Raw genomic sequence first — 18,336 nt, forward strand, 5'->3', positions numbered from 1 at the left:
GGCCAACCAGCTCCAGGTAGTCTTGGAGGAAACTGATTATCTAGACCGATTTCAAACTGGCTTTAGAGCTGGCTATGAGGTTGAGATGGTCTTGGTCGGCCTGATAGATGACCTTTACCAGGGTATCGACAGAGGGAGTGTGACTCTGCTGGTTCTTCTGGATTTCTCAGCGGCGTTCGATAACATCGACCATGGTATCTTTCTGGATCGCCTGTGGGAGTTGGGGATAGCAGGCACTGCTTTGCAGTGGTTCCACTCCTATGTCTCGGGTAGATTCAAGATGGTGGAGCTTGGTGACAGTTGCTCCTCAAAACAGGAGCTGTTATATGGAGTCCCTCAGGGCTCCATTCTGTCACCAATGCTTTTCAATATCTACTTGAAACTGTTGGTGAGGTCCTCAGGAGTTTTGGTGCTGGGTGTTATCAGTATGCTGATGACACCCAAATGTACTTCTCCTTTTCATCTTCAGGAAATGACACTCATTCTCTCAGTGCCTGCCTACAGGCAGTAATGGGCTGGATGAGGGATAACAGATTGAAGCTGAAACCAAGCAAGACAGAGGTGCTCATTGTGGGGGCTCAGAATCTGAGGGGTGAGTTAGATATTCCTGTGCTGGATAAGGTTACACTCCCCAGAAGGAGCAGGTGCGCAGCTTGGTAGTACTCCTGGACCCAGGCCTCAGCCTGGTATCACAGGTGGAGGCCATGGCCAGGAGTGCTTTCTATCAGCTCCAGCTGATTCAAAAGCTGCGCCCATTCCTTGAAGAGCATGACCTCAAAACAGTGGTGCATCAGCTGGTAACCTCCCGGCTTGGCTATTGCAATGCGCTCTACGTGGGGCTGCCTTTGTACATAGTTCAGAAACTTCAGTTAGTTCAAAATGCGGCAGCCAGATTGGTCTCTGGGGCAACCCGGAGAGACCATATGATGCCTGTTTTGAAACAGTTACACTGGCTGCTGATATGTTTCTGGGCAAAATACACAGTGCTGGTCATTACCTTTAAAGCCCTGAATGGCTTAGGTCCGAGTTATCTTAGAGAGTGCTTTCTTCTGCATGATCCCCACCACACATTAAGGTCATCTGAGGAGGTCTGTCTCCAGTTACTACCGGTTCATCTGGTGGCAACTCAGAGGCGGGCCTTCTCTGTAGCTGCTCCTGAGCTGTGGAATGCACTCCCAGCAGAAATCCGCAATGTGAATTCTTTACTGGCCTTCAGGAGAGCCCTTAAAACCTATTTGTTTGGCCTAGCCTCCCAGGGTTTTTAAATAGTTGTAATTGGTTTTAATGTTGTAACCTGGTTTTCAGGGTTTTTAAATTGTGATGGTTTAATTGCTGTTTTATGATGTTTTAATTCTTAATTGTTTTATACTGTTTTCTAATTTTTGTTTTAATTATTAACTGATTTTAATGGTTTTGTTTTAATTGTAAACCGCCCTGAGCCATTCTGGAAGGGTGGTATAAAAATCGAATAAATAAATAATAGATAATTGAGATGAGAGTGTTAGCATTCAAACTGAATGTTACTTTGTCATACTTGCAGGCTGATAAACCTTCATGGGACCAACTTTGAACAGTTCAGTTGGTTTTTACAGTAACAAAGTGGTGTGAGCTAGCCACCAATTTACTTCACAGACTCTGCATTAGAGAATCTCCCACCAGACAGTGTTGTGCATTGTGTATTGGAGTACCCTGAGGCCAGGCTTGGGGACTCTCTTGGCACTCCTGAAGTCAGATCCAGGAGCCCCTTTCACTATTTTCCATAGTTTCTCATCAACTGAGGAAGAGTAATGCTCCATGTCCTGGGCCAAAGAGCCCTGGAGCAATCCTGTCACCAGAGCCAGTAGACACAAAGCACAAACGAGTCCAAGCAATGTTTGCAGCTTAGTCTCTGATGTACCTTTGTTTTTATAAACAGTGCCTCTTTTATTGAATTTTCAAATAATATGAAGAAGAAATTACAAATCTCCCACCCTGTTCAGCTCTTTGAAGGCTGAAATGTAGCTCTTTGAAGGCTGAAATGTAGTCTACTTTTAAGTAGCAGGAGCTCAAAAAGGGAGAAGGGCTGAAGACAGGGGCGTAGCAAGGTTCGAGTGGGCACTAGAACAAAAAAGGGAAGATAGGCCCCTGCCCCACTTCTTCTTCAAAGAGGCATGAGAAGAAAGAGCAAGCTGTCGCCCAGCCTGCAGGTCCCTTTCCTCAAGGACCCAGGGATATCTGTCCCCCGCTTGTTCAATTGTAGCTACAATTCTCTCCCTGGCTGAGGAGAGTTTTCCCAGACTTCCTAGTATATTGATCCCTCTGTTATTGGTGGCCACTAGAGCAAAAGTTGCTCTGCTGGTCTGGGCTCCAAAGGCACTTACTGCCTTTCCATTGTTATCTTACTCTCCCTTCACTTCCCCACTCTTCATTGGGTGACAAATGGTTGAAAGCAAGAAGATTGGAATGCATCTTTGCAAATGGTGCACACAGTATGTTGGTGCTGTTGATATAAATAATAATCTCATTGACTCTGTTGTATTACACAAGCCTCTGCCATGCTTGAAGCCAAGAGCAATAGTTGTCTGCTTAAATTGTGTAGTCTGGCTTAGAGTAATCGTATGCACTCTGGTAGATGTGGTGGCTTGGAAGCAAAAAAGTGAAGAGGAAACAGCAATTGTTTGTATTTTCTTCTTGTGGAAGGAGACCTCTGGTAGGGATGTGCCCGAACCGGTTCGGAGGCCATGCTGGAGGCCTCCAAACTGGTCCGGTTCCGAGCCGGTCCGGCGGTTCGGCACGGAGGGGGGTTGTACCTTTAAGGGCGGGGGGTAGTACTTCCCCCCCCGCCGCTCTTCCCCCTCCAGCACTGTAGTTTTCGTTAAAGTTTCTGGGGCGGCAGCATTCCTCCCTGCCGCCCCTGCCCCCATCGTTAGCCTTCCAGAGCCGAAGACAGTAACACGCATGCGCCTGTTCTGCCGCGCGTGCGCACCTGCCGCCGCCCACGCGCTCCGCAGACGTCACACAACATGTGACGTCTGCGGAGCACACGCGCGGCGGAACAGGCGCATGCGTGTTACTGTCTTCGGCTCTGGAAGGCTAACGATGGGGGCAGGGGCGGCAGGGAGGAATGCTGCTGCCCCAGAAACTTTAACAAAAACTACAGCACCGGAGGGGGAAGAGCGGCGGGGTGGGGGAAGTACTCCCCACCGCCCTTAAAGGTACAACCCCCCCGTGCCAAACCGGACCGGTTCGGAGGCCATGCACATCCCTAACCTCTGGCAGGGAGAGTTCTATGATTATTGTCGAAGTGGTTAAATAACAACCCTCAATGTACAAACATGGACAAATGTGTTGGTACCCCTCCACGAAAAAAGAACAACTCACAATTGTCTCTGAAATAACTTGAAACTGACAAACGTAATTGGCACCCATCATTTTTCGTCTGTGAACATAGAGCTGATGTGACTTGCCAAAAAGCTCCAGTTTTGTCTCATCTGTTCAAAGGACATTCTCCCAGAAGCATTGTGGCTTGTCAATATGCATTTTAGCAAATTCCAATCTGGCTTTTTAATGACAAACCTGAAGCTTTTTGGCAAATTACATCAGCTCTATGTCCACAGACAAAAAAATGAAGCTTTCAAAGAAAAGAACACCATACCTACTGTGAAACATGGAGGAGGCTCGGTTATGTTTGCTGCTTTGCTGCATCTGGCACGGGGACTCTGTGCAGGGAACAATGAAATCTCAAGACTATCAAGACATTCTGGAGCTAAGCATACTGCCCAGTGTCAGAAAGCTCTGTCTCAGTTGCAGGTCATGGATCCTCTGATAATAACCCAAAACACACAGCTAAAAGCACCTAAGAATGGCTAAGGACAAACAATTGGACTATTCTGAAGTGGCCTTCTATGAGCCCTGATTTGAATCCAATCAGACATCTATGGAAAGAACTGAAACATGCAGTCTGGAGAAGGCACCCTTCAAACCTGACACAGCTGGAGCAGTTTGCTCAGGAAGAGTGGGCCAGACTACCTGTTGACAGGTGCAGACGTCTCATTGAGAGCTACAGGAATCACTTGTTTGCAGTGATTGCCTCTAAAGGTTGTGCAACAAAATATTAAGTTAAGGGTCCCATCATTTTTGTCCATGCCATTTTCATTTGTGTTATTATTTGAAATATTCTGTTGCATCAAAAATCTAAAGCAAAGTCTGATTTTTGTTCAATGCGGAATAAACAATGATGGGTGCCAATTACATTTGTCAGTTTCAAGTTATTTCAGAGACAATTGTGGGTTCTTCTTTTTTCATGGAGGGGTACCAAGACAGTGGTCCACGTGTGTATGTTCAAATCAATTTTAGCTGTAGCTATCAGAGCTGTAATATTCATGGGATAGAACTGGTTTGCCATTCTCCATGAGGCTGAGTTGTTCCTGCCAATGTTACACAAAATAATATCATCTCTTGTCTGGATCCTTTTACTTGTGAAAAGCTGGGGTTTCTTTTCTCTGTGGCATCAGAATCCGTCAGTATCTTGGTGCTATTTTCTTTTCTGGTCCCCTTGCACAACACTTCACTGTATTTACTGTGTTTCATTACCTGAAAGCTGCAGGCTAGTGCAGAGTATGTTGTGACGCTAAGATCAATTAAACCTTAATAAAAGGAGAAAGCGGCTGTGAGATTGCACACCGGATGGAGTTGTTGGAAGGTGCAGTTTAGGTAAATAATGTCCTCCTCGCTCAGTGTTAATCTTTAGTGGTTGGTGACCTAGTGAAATGCTAGCTCAGCTCTTTAGCTTGCTATTTCAGCTGTTAACAGCTTTGCAACTGCATTCTCTAGAGCAGTGGCCTCCAACATTTCCAGATCCAGGATCTTCCTATAGGTCCAGTCTTCAGCACAGAGTAAGCAGCAACCAGAGTGGGAAAGGGAATGGGCAGCCCCCCCCGTCTGAATAAGAGGTAATAAATCACTGCTTTATTGTATATTTATTGCATAATTAATACCTGTGATTGTGTTTTAAAGATTGTTGTGAGCAGCTTTCAAGGGAAAGTGGAATATATTTTTTAAAAGAAGCATGGCTTCTTTTAAAAGCATGATGGCACGATTCCAAAGATGGCTCAAACCTTGTAGCAGGCCACAGGGATGTTATTTTTCCTTTTTTCAAGCTGTCAGGTTCTGTCCTGTTTAAAAGGGAAGTCAAGAAAACAGTTGCCTCTGCCCTAGTGTGCACTAGGGTTGTTTCATTTGTCAGAGAGAATTCCTGGATATAACCATCAAAAAGAGGGGTGCAAAAATGCAAGATATAAACAATATTTATTCTGATGTGTTCCGCTGATATATCATTTTAAAGAAATATTTTCACATGACTGCTTGGGAGAGATGTGTTCTTACAAAAGCCCTAAGCAGTCTACTTAGGACTTTGGCAAGAACCCATCTCTCCCATGCAGTCAAGTGAAAATATTTCTTTAAAAAGATATATTATTGAAATGTGATGGAATAAAAAAATTTCAGCAGCTGCTCATTTATGGTTTTTGAGGCCATCTCAGCTGAAATTGATCCTTTATTTTGTTTTGCAAATTCTATAACCCTGCTTTTTTGTCAGGTTTGGAAAGAGTGCTTGACAGTGGAGCACGGCAGCTGTTTGGCACATTTTTCTCTTGAGCTTTCATTGCACTGGGGAGGTGTGGGAGCGCTCACCGCAATAAACGCAATCAGAGATGCAAAATAAATGTGACAGTAACACAAGTGCAGGTGAGAAATGAAAAAAAATCTGTAATAAATGTTTGCTTTGTTTAATAATCATTTATAAAGTGTTATAAAGCAATGGGGGTTCTAGAGAGAAGTGGCACCCCAACAATGCCTTCAAACAAGGCTTTTTGTTTGAAGCAGTCCCTATAATTGTCCCTGTTTTCAAAAAAGGCAATAGAAATGATCCTTGCTAATTACAGAACTATAAATCTTTTGAACATAGTTAGCAAATTATATGTGAGGCATTTGTGCTGGAAATTCTGTGATTGGCTTGATCTGGAGAATATACTCAAGGATGAGCAAATGGACTTCAGGGCCGGAGGATCTACAGTTGATCATTGCCTGGTATTACAGTGTTTAGCAGAGAAAATTCCAACTCATTATTATTTGCTGTGTTTGTGAATTTCAGAGCAGTCTTTAACTCAATCTCAAGAGTTTTCTTATGGGCTAAACTGAAGAATTCAGCTGTTGATATAAGCAACACTTGCTGTTGCTTAACATAAACTTGATGAGAATACGCCAACTCTCTAATCCAATTATGACCAATTGTGACTTTAACAGGGGTCAAAAAAGGCTGTATATTGGCTCCTTTTTTGTTCAGTATTTATATAAATGCATTTATCCAGCCTGTGCAGAGTCTAGATTTACGTGCTCCAAAACTAGTGGACAGATAGCTCCCTATTCTACTTTATACTGATGATGCTGTTATTTTGTCTCAGACCCAGATTGGCCTGAGGAGAGTTCTTAAGGCTCTTGCTTCATACCCCACTCAGCCCAAGTTTATCATTACCCAAAGTTGCTCAAAGCTCAATAGCTGGCCAGGCCCAGGGCCTTAGAACTGAAGCCATGACTTCTGGCAAGCATGTCTCTGCTGTTCCAGATGATGGATTGTCTTCAGAGTGCGAACCTCATAGATTCTCCATTTCCTTCTTCCAACATTGTTGATTTTGTTGTACACTCGCTCTGTATGTGATCACTTCATGTTCATCATCACTTGAGGAAGATATTTGCCAATATTTCCCCATCTATGACCCTGACTGGATGCCTCCTTTGACTGTAGGTCACAGTGGACCTTTTGGAACTTTCCAGTGTCCCTTTCCAAGTGTCAATTCCTTCAACCAAATGTGATGATCTCATACTGTTGTTTACAGCTTGGACTGTAATTGTTGGCTACCCCCCCCCCTTCTCCTTGTGGTTTCTCGATTCCCTTGTGGGAATTGGGACCTTAGGTCCCTTGCTCTGGGCCTCAGTTTTGGGAGAATGTTTGCAGGAGTGGGGAGGTTCTCAGCTCACTTTATTTCCCATGCAGACACCCAGCACTCACATACGCAAAACATTTATATCTCGTACATATACCTTTTTGTACAATATGCTGTTTCTGTATTCTTCTATGTTGCTGATAGATACATAGCTATAATTCATTATACATTCTATTATTCACAGTTATTAAAACATAGTTAAGAGACAGTTCCATTTCTTTCTTTCTTTTTATATTTTGAATGTCTTCCTGCAACATCTGTAATCCTTCCAACTCTTGTCCTGACCTAAAAACTCATTTGACTTCTATTAACAACCACACATTAACATTTAACTTAGTAAACAAGGTTAAAACAATATTTCTCAGAGAAAACATCCTTTGACATATTTATACAAAGTTCATATAGGAGAACCCTGTTATCTGTGGTGGGGGGGGGCAAATAGAGAATCCGTGAATGGGACATTAAAGTGAATGCAAATTGGGGGGCTAGGTTCCCACCCCAATTCAAATTGCACCCAAATTGGACAAAATGGGCCAAATAAAGTGCCCTACCATGTTCCACTGTCCGCAAAGAGTCCAAAGATGCCCCTCAAGAGTACAAAATTGGCCCCAAATCACTTTTTTGCCCTGTTTTATTTGAAGAAATGAACTCTAAAATGGCTCCTGAAGTCAAAACGTTGGCCAGAAATGACCTCTGATGTCCATTATCTGGCCGCAGATATGCAAAACCACCGGTGCTAGAACCGTGATTAACAAGGTTCTCCTGTATTTGTCCTGTACAAAGCTCATCTTTTAGTTATATAAAATTCAGAAATGATACTTGACTTTTACTATCCTGTACAGTTCATGCAGCATTATATCTGTCTGTGACACCAAGATAGAAGCCAAAGAGTTAAAGCCCACCTTCCCAACACTCTGGATCTGGATTCTTCTCCACCCCCACCCCTGCCTCTTCTGTTTTTGAAAGAGCTAAGCCCATTTACATTAATGATGGGTGTAATGTAATGTTTAGTTTGGCCTTCAGGCTCCAAGAAGTGGGAACTGGGAGAAAGGAGGAAAAATCACCGATCCCGCCTGCCTCGCCCTTCCGAATCATTTTATCCTGGCTCCTCTTCTTTATTTCGAGGTGGGTTGGTGGCAGGGCATGAATCAGAGACTGTGAAGAAGGAAGACCTGTATGCCTCATTCCTCGCTCAACACTCCCCCTCCTCAACCACCTGTCTTGTTTGAACTGAGAGTCCAGGGTGGGCCCAGTGAAAGACCCTCACACAGAAGTGAGGTGGCATAGAAGGACTGATGATCTAGGCTGTGGGGCCATCATGGCTATGAACATTGAAAACATTACTTCCTTTTTATTTGGTTCTCCTTTTTTGTCATACTCCAAGTCCCAGAAAATGAAAATAAAGACCACCACCACTGCCCCACAAGAATATAAATGGATATCTCTCTATTGACAGTGTTGCAGTGTGAAGTATTTACTATTATTGCACAGTTTGGCAGAGAACTGGAACAGAATAATCCTTATTCCTTACTGTCTTATTTTTTGTACTTTTTGACATATATATCTAGTACTACCTTGATTTACTTACTGGTTTTAGTTCTAAATCAGCTGCTGGTTGTAAGTTTGCTGTTATTGTTTCTGGGGTTTTATCTTTCTTCTGTCTTGAATAAAGACAACATTTAGGAAAATAAGTAAGTGGTGGTGATAGTGGTGAAATTTAATACAGTCTGTTGTGGCAACTTTAGTAAGTACTTTGAAGAGTTAGGAACAGTATTACCGCAATACAAAGTGTTGTTATTAACATTATCAGAATCTCATAATACTATATACTGATTCCATTGAAATAAATATTGTACTGCTTGCAGAAATAAAACATTGTGCACGAAGGTGATAATCTGCTCAAATGGATGTGGGGTAGAATTGTTTCCCTTGTACCACACACATAGTATGCACTGAGCATAGTATGCACTATATGATGACGATGATGATAATAATGATGGTGTCTCCTAAATTTAATAATGCCTAGTGCTTCTCCAGCTTGACAGCCCTTCCCCACCAACCACCCTCCCTCCTTTTTGAGAGAGAGGAAGAGCAGAAAGAGATTATCTGATTTCTTTCTCAATCTCATCTCATCTATAGCATTTGGAATTACATCTTTTGACTCATGCCCCTGCTAAATGAACCTTCTAAAATGGTAACATTGTAAAGTTGTGCCCTCGAGTCGGTGTCGACTCCTGGCGACCATCGAGCCATGTGTTTTTCTTTGGTAGAATATAGGAGGGGTTTACCATTGCCTCTTCCCGTGCAATATTTGATGATGCCTTTCAGCACCTTCCTATATCGCTGCTGCCTGATAAAGGTGTTTAAGAAACATACCAGCAGGGATTCGAACCAGCAACCTCTTGCCCACTGTGCCATTATATGTAGCAAGTACAGTCCCAGAACAGCATTTTTTTTCCAGTAGCTGTTGCTGGAATTCCCTTGTTCTTCTTTTTAGATTGTGTGAGCCCTTTTGGGACAGGGGATCATTTTCTTTATTTTTCTATGTAAACTTCTCTGAGAATTTTTGTTATTGTGGTTGAAAAGTGATATATAAATATCTGTAGTAGTTAGGGCTGTGCGGAAGCGGTTTGAATCGAACCTCCCCCATGCACCTCAGGCTGCCAGGCGGCCTGCTTCCAGCCTCCATGCATGCACAGAAGCTATTTGCATAACCTACATACATACACTGAGGGCATCTACTTCCCCATGCAAATTGCATGGTGACGTGAATGGCCTCTACACATGCGCAAAAGTCACACAAGTGGAACTGGGCTGCCCGCTGGCCCGCAGTGCAGAGAGAAGCACCAGTAGGGCCAAGAGGGGCCACCACCATTACTGCAGAGCCACCCAATCATCACTGGGGAGCCACCGTATCCATAATAATTTCCCCAAGAACCTTACACAAACATAGCATTTTATTTTATTTTATTTTATTTTATTTTATTTTATTTATTTATGTATTTATTCGATTTCTATACCGCCCTTCCAAAAATGGCTCAGGGCGGTTTACACATTTTGTAACAACATTTTGTTACTTGAACAGTGTAAAAGTGTATAATACCAAACAGAAGCCTGTTTTTTAAGACAATGTGAGTCTATGGTTGAACATTTATTTTAGGATTCTGGTGGGGATAGCCAGCTCATGTTACTCTGTAACAACAAATGCAAAAAAGAGTCTTGTGGCACCTAGCAGATTTATTGTGGCATCAGCTTGCGTTTCATGGCCTTTTGGCCCTACTGTTTACTACTTTTTCTTCTCTCTATCCATGTGTGTATATATATATCTGCCAACTGAGGATAACACTTCATGCCTCTCATGAAGTGATCTGTAGTCCTCTAAAGCTTATGCCATGATAAATCTGTTAGTCTTTAAGGTGCCACAAGTCTCTTATGTGTTTGATGTATTATTCTTACTTTTTTATTTAGAAAGCACCATCATGATACACTGTTACAAAGTAAAATAATTTTCACTCTCTCTAGTCTTAAATTCTGTCTCTAATCTTAAACCCAAGAAACTGGTTTTTTTGTTTTTGTTCTCTAAGGTTGCCAAAGCCCCTCATTTCAACCAGTGCCCCAGGGAATGTGGATTGGCTTACTTGTTTGAGCAGAAACATTTTTTCATGACCAAAGAGCCTCAAGCACATTCTACCTTGGTTTCTAGGATTTCTCTCATTTAGCAGTTCTAGTTGTGCCATCAGCTGTTGCATAACAGGCAGAAAATCCAAATATGCAATTTCCCCCAGCATAGATTTCCACAGATGAAGTAAATGAATGGGGGAGAAGTGCATCTTTTTATTACTGTGTGGTACAGAACATTTTTCTTGGTATAAATTCAGCTTAAATCAGTGGATTCTTGCTTTTATTTAGGATCAGGACATTGAGATGAAAAATAGATTTGCTTCTGCTTCTCATATATTTTGCTCTCACTAACTTACTCTGATTTATATGTCAGTCTAGATCTGGTGTTTTTCCCCCCCTTCCACTTTACACTGTCCACATTTCCCCTATCCCTTTCTTTTTCCTTCTCTTTCCCTCTATATCCCCAAAAGGCAGCTGTGTGATCCACCTTAGAAAATGTCATGATCCAGTTGTGGGCCATGACCTACTATTGGAAGACCAATTTCCTATAAAATAGGGTTAACCTTTAGGATGAACTTGGTACAGTTGCTTCAGCTTGTGAGTTGTTGCCAAAACTGCTCACAGCAAATAATGGATACGATACAGATCCAGGCTGTTCACAGGCAATAGCTTTACAGAGACCAAGAGGGAGTACTGCAGAACTGTCACTGTCCATGGTACACACATGTTCATTTTTTCCTATCCTACAATGGTATTTTCCCATGAAACCATACAAATAGAACATTTAGTTACTTGAACAGGGTGAGAGAACATGGTATCATTGGTTTTACAGGGTTTCAAGAGGTACATAGGAAACTGCTTATAATGCGTCAGGCCACTGGTCCACCTAGCTCAATATAATCTATACTGACTGGCAGCAGCTCTCCAGGGTATAGATCAAGGCTGCACAACTTTGACTCTCCTTCAGATGTGGGACTATAATTTCCATAATTCCTGACTGTTGGCCACTTTGGCTGGGGATTATGGGAGTTATAGTCCAAAGACAGCTGGAGGGCCAAAGTTGGGCAGGCCTAATATAGATAGAGAGCCAGCATGGCATAGTGGTTAGAGTGCTGGACTAGGACTGGGGAGACCCGAGTTCAAATCCCCATTCAGCCATGAAACTAGCTGGGTGACTCTGGGCCAGTCACTTCTCTCTCAGCCTAACCTACTTCACAGGGTTATTGTGAGGAGAAACCTAAGTATGTAGTACACTGCTCTAGGCTCCTTGGAGGAAGAGCAGGATATAAGATGTAATAAATAAATAATAAATAAATAAATAGTTGGGTTGAGAATATTATTTCTGCAGAAAATTGGGAGCAGCTTCCCCTCTTAATACCGCAACAGCAGTAGCCCTGATCTTGCTCCAGGAGCTTTCTGATTATGACCATAATCTTACAAAGATAATGAAAAGAGGTGACCCCCTTGCTTCAGGAGGGATAGACTTTTTTCCTTCCTTTAAAGTACGATGGGGGCACACAATAAGGTCATTCTCAGGACTGCCGCTTACTCGGCCTGGGGAGGGCAGGAGCTGTCCTGCCTTCCCCCACATAATGTAAGGTGCACTCGGGCTTAGCAGCGCTGACAGCCCACATAATTGGTGCACAGCAGCACCGAGAGCAGCGAGGGAGTGGAGGGAAATCAGGTTGCAGCCTCCTGCATCCACCAGTGCACTGTGCAAGGAACACGGTGCATTGGGGGATTTCCCCGCAAGCTGGGCGCTCTAGGCACATGCCTCTATGTCTGCTTGGGCCGCCTACAGCCTGAGCAGACACACGACTGGGAAATGAGGTAAGAGGACACATGCACGCCCTCTTACCTCAGTAAAAGCCCAGGGGGGAAACCCAGGCTACCCAGTGGGGCAGCACCAGGATCAGCCCTGATCCCAGCACTTCACATGAGCAGCCCTACCCCGGTGATTGTGTGAACAGCCTTATTGTCTAAAAAAAAGTAAAAAAATTTTTAAACCCTTTTCTTAAATGGCAGGACATTTCTGTACGAAAATAAGAAATGCTGCTTGCAGCAATATTGAAACACCTGCAGAATTAATTTGATCTAAGTTCCTGATGGGACATTAACAAATAATCTTCTATACTGTGGGTAATTATTTGCACTTATTTCTTGTGATCACCCATGTGTATATGCAGCTGGCTATCCATCCCTTCCTATACTAATATATTAAAAAACAGACACACACACACTATTTGAAAACTGTTCCAAGTAGGGAAGAATTGGAAGTATGTTGGCACCATGGAAACAATTCCAACAATTGCACAAAAGTTAGTGCTGTACAGCTGTTCTTTCCTTCCTCTGGGTGGGGACTAGGGATGGGCACAAACTATTCAGTGTCAAACCAGTTTGCATCAAACCGGGCCAGTATGTTGGCTCGATCGCGAACTGAACCGGGTTTGGTCTATGATCAAACCAGACCAAGCCTGGTTTGATGTGAACCACTTCGACGTAGAAGGACAGAGAGGGCACAGCGGCAGGGGAGCAGCAGGAAAGGTCATTTAATGTTCTTACCAGCTCCCCACCACTCACCGCTCCTGCTGCTCCCCGCCACCCCCAGAATAGCTTCCAAAACAGCCTTTTAAACAGGCTGCCTGTGCAGGGGCGTGGTTCCAGCCTCTGCAGATGTGCAGAGGCCATTTGTGTGAACTCTGTACATGCATGGAGGCCAGAACTGCACCACTGCCACACAGGTGGCCTGTCTAAAAGGCTTATTCTGGAGGCGATGGGGATGTACTAGGGGACAATGAGCAGTGGCAAGTAGCAGGGAGCCAGTAAGAACAAGCTTTCTCACCACTCCCCCACCATCCTTTGGAGGATTCCCCCATTCCTTTACTTGTAAAGAGGAATCCTCACTGGATTCACTTTTACAAGTATTGCTGCCCAAACCTCCAAACTGGTCAATTCGATCAAACCAGTTCAGGGGGACGCAGTTCAGTTCGAATTCTATTCAGATTCAAACTGAATTGCGTTTTTGGGTTCATACACACCACTAGTGGGGACAGCAGCCACAACAGCCTTATCTAGCTGATCAGTTGGGAAGCAGACTGTCTCACTCTCCTGCTCCCTCTGTCACTTGACAGCCTCATCTTTTCTAGGATACACAACTCCTTTGAAGGGGTTTCTCCTGCCTGTTGTCTGGAGCACCTTCCTTATGAGGCAAGGATACAGCATCTAGGGCTTTTTAATTAGGAAAAAAGGCAACTATGGGGAGACATGATAGAAATTTGTAAGATTATGCATGGAGTAAACAAAGTGGATCCAGCCTCAGATGCCTCTGAATACCAGTTGCAGGAGAGCAACAGCAAGAGAGAGGGCATGCCTTCATCTCTTGCCTATGGGCTTCTCAGCAGCATCTGCTGGCCCACTGTGGGGAACCGGATGCTGGACTAGATAGGCCCTGGGCCTGATCCAGCAGGGCTGTTCTTATGTCTTGGCAGAAACAACGTCTGAATGCTTCTTCTCTCCATTCCCCCAACAGAGGGATGGCAGGGCCTTCTCCCAACCAGTTGAACCAACTGTGGATGCTACAACAGCTTTATCTGGCTGGCTGTGGTTGGTGCGGACCATGCTCTCTCTTGCTCCATCTGTAACCAGTAGCACTGCCTGTATGCACATCTATTGAAGCATCATTGGTCATTCTCCTGGGGACCAGTGTTAGCTTTTTGAGGGTACACCTTGAAGTACTATGAGAACTGTGAAGCCATTTAAACCAGAGGTCATGGCAGGACATGTGAAATGAGCATGTGTACTGCAACAGGGACACCTTTAACAATACCATTGCCTAGCTGTCTTCTATACACCGCCACCTTCCATTTGAATTTCCATTCTAGATGTTAACCAGTTCAGACCTCTTGACTTTAAAATTGTTTTCCCACTGGCAGATCTGGAGAAGGGCATATATCTAACCATACTGCAAGAAAAAGCAGGAGATAACTGGAGTGACCTTTCCACCCCTTCCTCCAAAGCTGCTTAATTTGTCGTATAACAAAGACCTGATATCTGGTTTGTATTTTCTAGGACAAAAAGGGTCAGCCATTGCTACCGGATAACTTACCGGCACTTGGAGAGGACCCTGACTCAGAAAGAAGTAAGCAGCATTCATCAATCCATTGAGGAATCCACTGTACAAGAACTGGGAGTAGAAGGAAGATTTTGAACTTGTAGTCTTGGTTCATTGATTTTTCTCTCTTGTTTTTCCAACTGTTAAAAGTAATTTCCATCTTATGGAAGCTTCTTGGCAATGGCGGTACGTTTCAGGTAATAAAGATTAATAATATGGCATTTCCTATTATTGTTAATAAATATCTTGTTGGATAATTTTAAATGTTTTTTACATGTCCCTGGAGACAATGAGGACATTCACACAATCAAAAACTCTGTTCTACTTGGGTTTGGAGCTGTGTGGCTCCCAATTTTCAGTTGTGTGAAAGCAAGGTAAGAGGAAAGCCTGGGTAGAAGTGACTGTGTGGACACAAGGTAGGGGGGAAAGCAGGTTTTCCTCATACCTTGCTTCCATATAACCAAAAATTTCGAACACACACAGCTCCCAAACCCGAGTAGGACACAGTTTTTGATTGTGTGAATGAGGTCAATGTGTTTTGTTCTCCACTGGCAGGTTGTTGTTAAGGTAGAGCCTCAGGCCATTCACAAATAAGACTTTCATAGACTTTTTGCTATAAGTACTTAAGGGAGAACTAGACGTTATGAGGGAAACACAGGGTTCCCCACTCCCATTTACCTGTAATACTAATGCAGAGATTAGAAGAGTATTTGTAGGGAAGACTTGGTAGATGAGAGAGTGAATTCTCCCTCACACCCATTCTCCCCTGCAAATGCCCCTTCCCTTGGTTTTTGGTTTTGGTTTTGGTTTGTTTTGTTTTGTTTTTGTTTTCTCTGTCTAAGCTCTGAAAAGTCATCAGGCTGGGGTGGGGGCGGGGAAAGGGAACAGATCAAGTAAACTATTTGCAGGGGACTACTGGCAGGCATAAGCAAGATTAAGTATCCCTTCCTACTGCCCTCTGCTCTAACCCCATGTCTTCATATTCCCCTGGCACTTATCTTGACAAAGGTGGGGGTAGAGCCACATGTTTGCCTAGACAATGTCTAGTGTAGTTCTTATGGCCAAATTAAACCTACAGGGCAATCATGTGTTTGTTAAATGCAAGCTTACCTCTTTTGCCTACCATGTTGGGGTGGGGGGCCCTACTCTTTATTATTTCAATATTCTGTATTGCCAATACAAATCTATCCATCTATCTGTCTATCATTACAATTTCATATTGCCTTTAATTAAAGCAATTAAAAATGGTTACATAACCAATCAAAACAATGAAAATAAGTATATCATCGATACATTTCATATTCCAGTAATTTACAAATAAAACCCTTCAGATGTATGTGCCTTCTTTTTTATTTCAGATTTTCTAACCATAAGTTAATGTTGTAAGTAATGCAGTATCTCAAATACATTTAAATCAACCGATTAATTAAAGGACATGAGGAGACTTCCAGAAAAATGCAATACAAATCTTGGAGCTGACAAGAAAGAAAATATCAACTCAATATTGTCTGTTAACACTACACCTTTCACATAACCAAACATATTATCCAGAATATTCAATCAGAATTTATTATGGGACACAACCATAATAAATGGGAAATATCTGTGACATTTTGAACACTTATCTAGACCACTCTTGCATATGTAAGACAGTTTAACAGGGATTACATACCAGTGATATTGTATTTTTGAGAAACATTCATTTCGAATAACATTTCTTAAATACAGTGTCACATCCCTCCATAACCAGAACCATTCCCCTTGAGATATAGGTTCACTCAGGTTTTTCTCCAATTTAAGATCATAATTTGGCCACTTGTTTTCCAAGTTTAATAACAGTTGTTATAACTGACCTGTCAAGTCTTTAAAATTTGTCATCAACACATTTTTGGCATATTCATTTGCTGCCTGTAGTCACAGGTTTTTATAATAGTGTCAGCAAAATATCCTTACTCTGGAAATACTGGAACTAGCCTGGTCTCTCTCCATTCATCTTTTGTACAATCTCCAAGTAAGCAAATATCATATTTACCTGACTAGAAGATGACTCTGAATTTAAGATGACCCACTTTAAAAATACAGTTTAAATACAGATTATACTATATTGACCTGAAAGAAAGAGGTCTCTGAATTTAAGATGACCCTCCTGATTTCTAACATCAAGGAACTTGGAAAAAACCTAGTCTTAGATTCGGGTAAATAAAGTATTAGCATCTCCCAATAGTTAGCATCTCCCAATAGTTCAGGAGAAGAAAATACAGCGATATAAAATACAGTTGTTAGAGAATAAAATCCTGGACAAAACTTTATAATTTTTGCCAAATATGCAAGGGTATTAGTGGGATTGTTAATCACAAGAGGATATGTGGCAGAGTTGTATCGAAGAGGATGAAACTGGAACAGAATAGTCTAAATATGATAATCACCACAATTTGGCAAAGGAAAAGATAATGGCATCATGTTCTCCTCTAGTTGTGCTGGGAATATTGAGCAGGGTGGAGTGGGGGCAAAGAGAAACTCAGCATGATGGCCCCTCCCCATATGGTAAATAATTTCTAATTATAGCACACACAAAAAAGAAATCCTTCACTATGGGGAGATGGTTTTCAGTAGCATCCCTGTGGAAAAGTTGTCAAGCTCTCAGTAATCTCTAACAATATGTCATCTGTCATAGGATTCTGGAGTGAATGGACCATTGGCCCATATTTATTTTTTTAACTTATAGTTTTAAAGCTTTAAAACAAGCTGCCCTATTTTAGCATTTTATTTGTATTTTTAAAATTGCTTTAATTGTGCCAGTGTTTTAATGGTTTTTAGATTGTGAACTTCCCAGTGACTTTTTTTGTATGGGGCGGTATAGAAATAAACAATAAATAAATAACTTGCAATAAGAGAGCCAGCCATATTCCTTGCATCTGTCCTTGTATATTCCATATTCCTTGCATTCCAGCCATATTCCTTGATTTTATCCTTGTATAAATTATGCCTCTCTGTGTAAGTACTAGGATAGACGTGATTTAAAACTGCATCATACGGGTTTGATAAATGATAAATAATTAGCTTCCACGGCTGGAATGTTTCATTCTTAATTATCATGATTATATATTATTAATAAAGGTGTTTACTTGCCGTGGTGCCAAGCCATTTGTCAAGGGATAGTAGAGAGAGAATAATTCAGAATTACAATTAATGGACCTACATCTAGAAGTGATGCTGCCCTGCAAACATAAATGCTTATCTAATGGGTCAAGAAGACAAGTTGGATAGAAACCTCAGACTGCATGGCTGTGAGCACACCAGCATGTGGAATGGAATAACTTCCTTAGGATCCAGAGAAACATGAAAAATTAGGGAGGTGTGAAACCCTCAAGAGCTAGTCTTATTGAAGCTCTCTTGGCTCTCCTGTGTTGCCCTAATAGAAACTTCCAATACCCCTAGCCCTGCTGTGGGAAAGCGAATAATATACAATAGGTTTGACCCTCTGAGATGCCTCTTGTCCCCTAAATATTGATGGGACAGAGCTGGGTGGAAGCTAGGCTGCTTTTATCCTCAACCCTTTCTGGAGCAAAAGGTTCTCAGCCAATTCTGCTCAGGACACAGAAGAATGGGAGATCAGCCTCCTCC

General features: G+C 42.5%; 1 protein-coding gene across 24 annotated transcripts in view; it reads left to right on the forward strand.

The window, feature by feature from the left end:
• FARS2 (phenylalanyl-tRNA synthetase 2, mitochondrial) overlaps positions 1-17,840 on the forward strand; it is a 393,182-nt gene extending 375,342 nt beyond the window's left edge. For 23 of the 24 annotated variants that reach the window (XM_053247747.1, XM_053247745.1, XM_053247741.1 and 20 more), the window contains one exon: positions 14,670-17,840. In XM_053247747.1, coding sequence (XP_053103722.1) covers positions 14,670-14,808 — 139 coding nt within the window. In that variant the 3' untranslated portion in view covers positions 14,809-17,840. The remainder of the gene's footprint in view (positions 1-14,669) is intronic. The other variant, XM_053247750.1, reaches the window with a different exon arrangement.
• The last annotated feature ends 496 nt before the right edge of the window (positions 17,841-18,336 follow it).

Source organism: Hemicordylus capensis, chromosome 4 (genome assembly GCF_027244095.1).
Source record: "Hemicordylus capensis ecotype Gifberg chromosome 4, rHemCap1.1.pri, whole genome shotgun sequence".
NCBI classification, from domain to species: Eukaryota; Metazoa; Chordata; class Lepidosauria; order Squamata; family Cordylidae; genus Hemicordylus; species Hemicordylus capensis.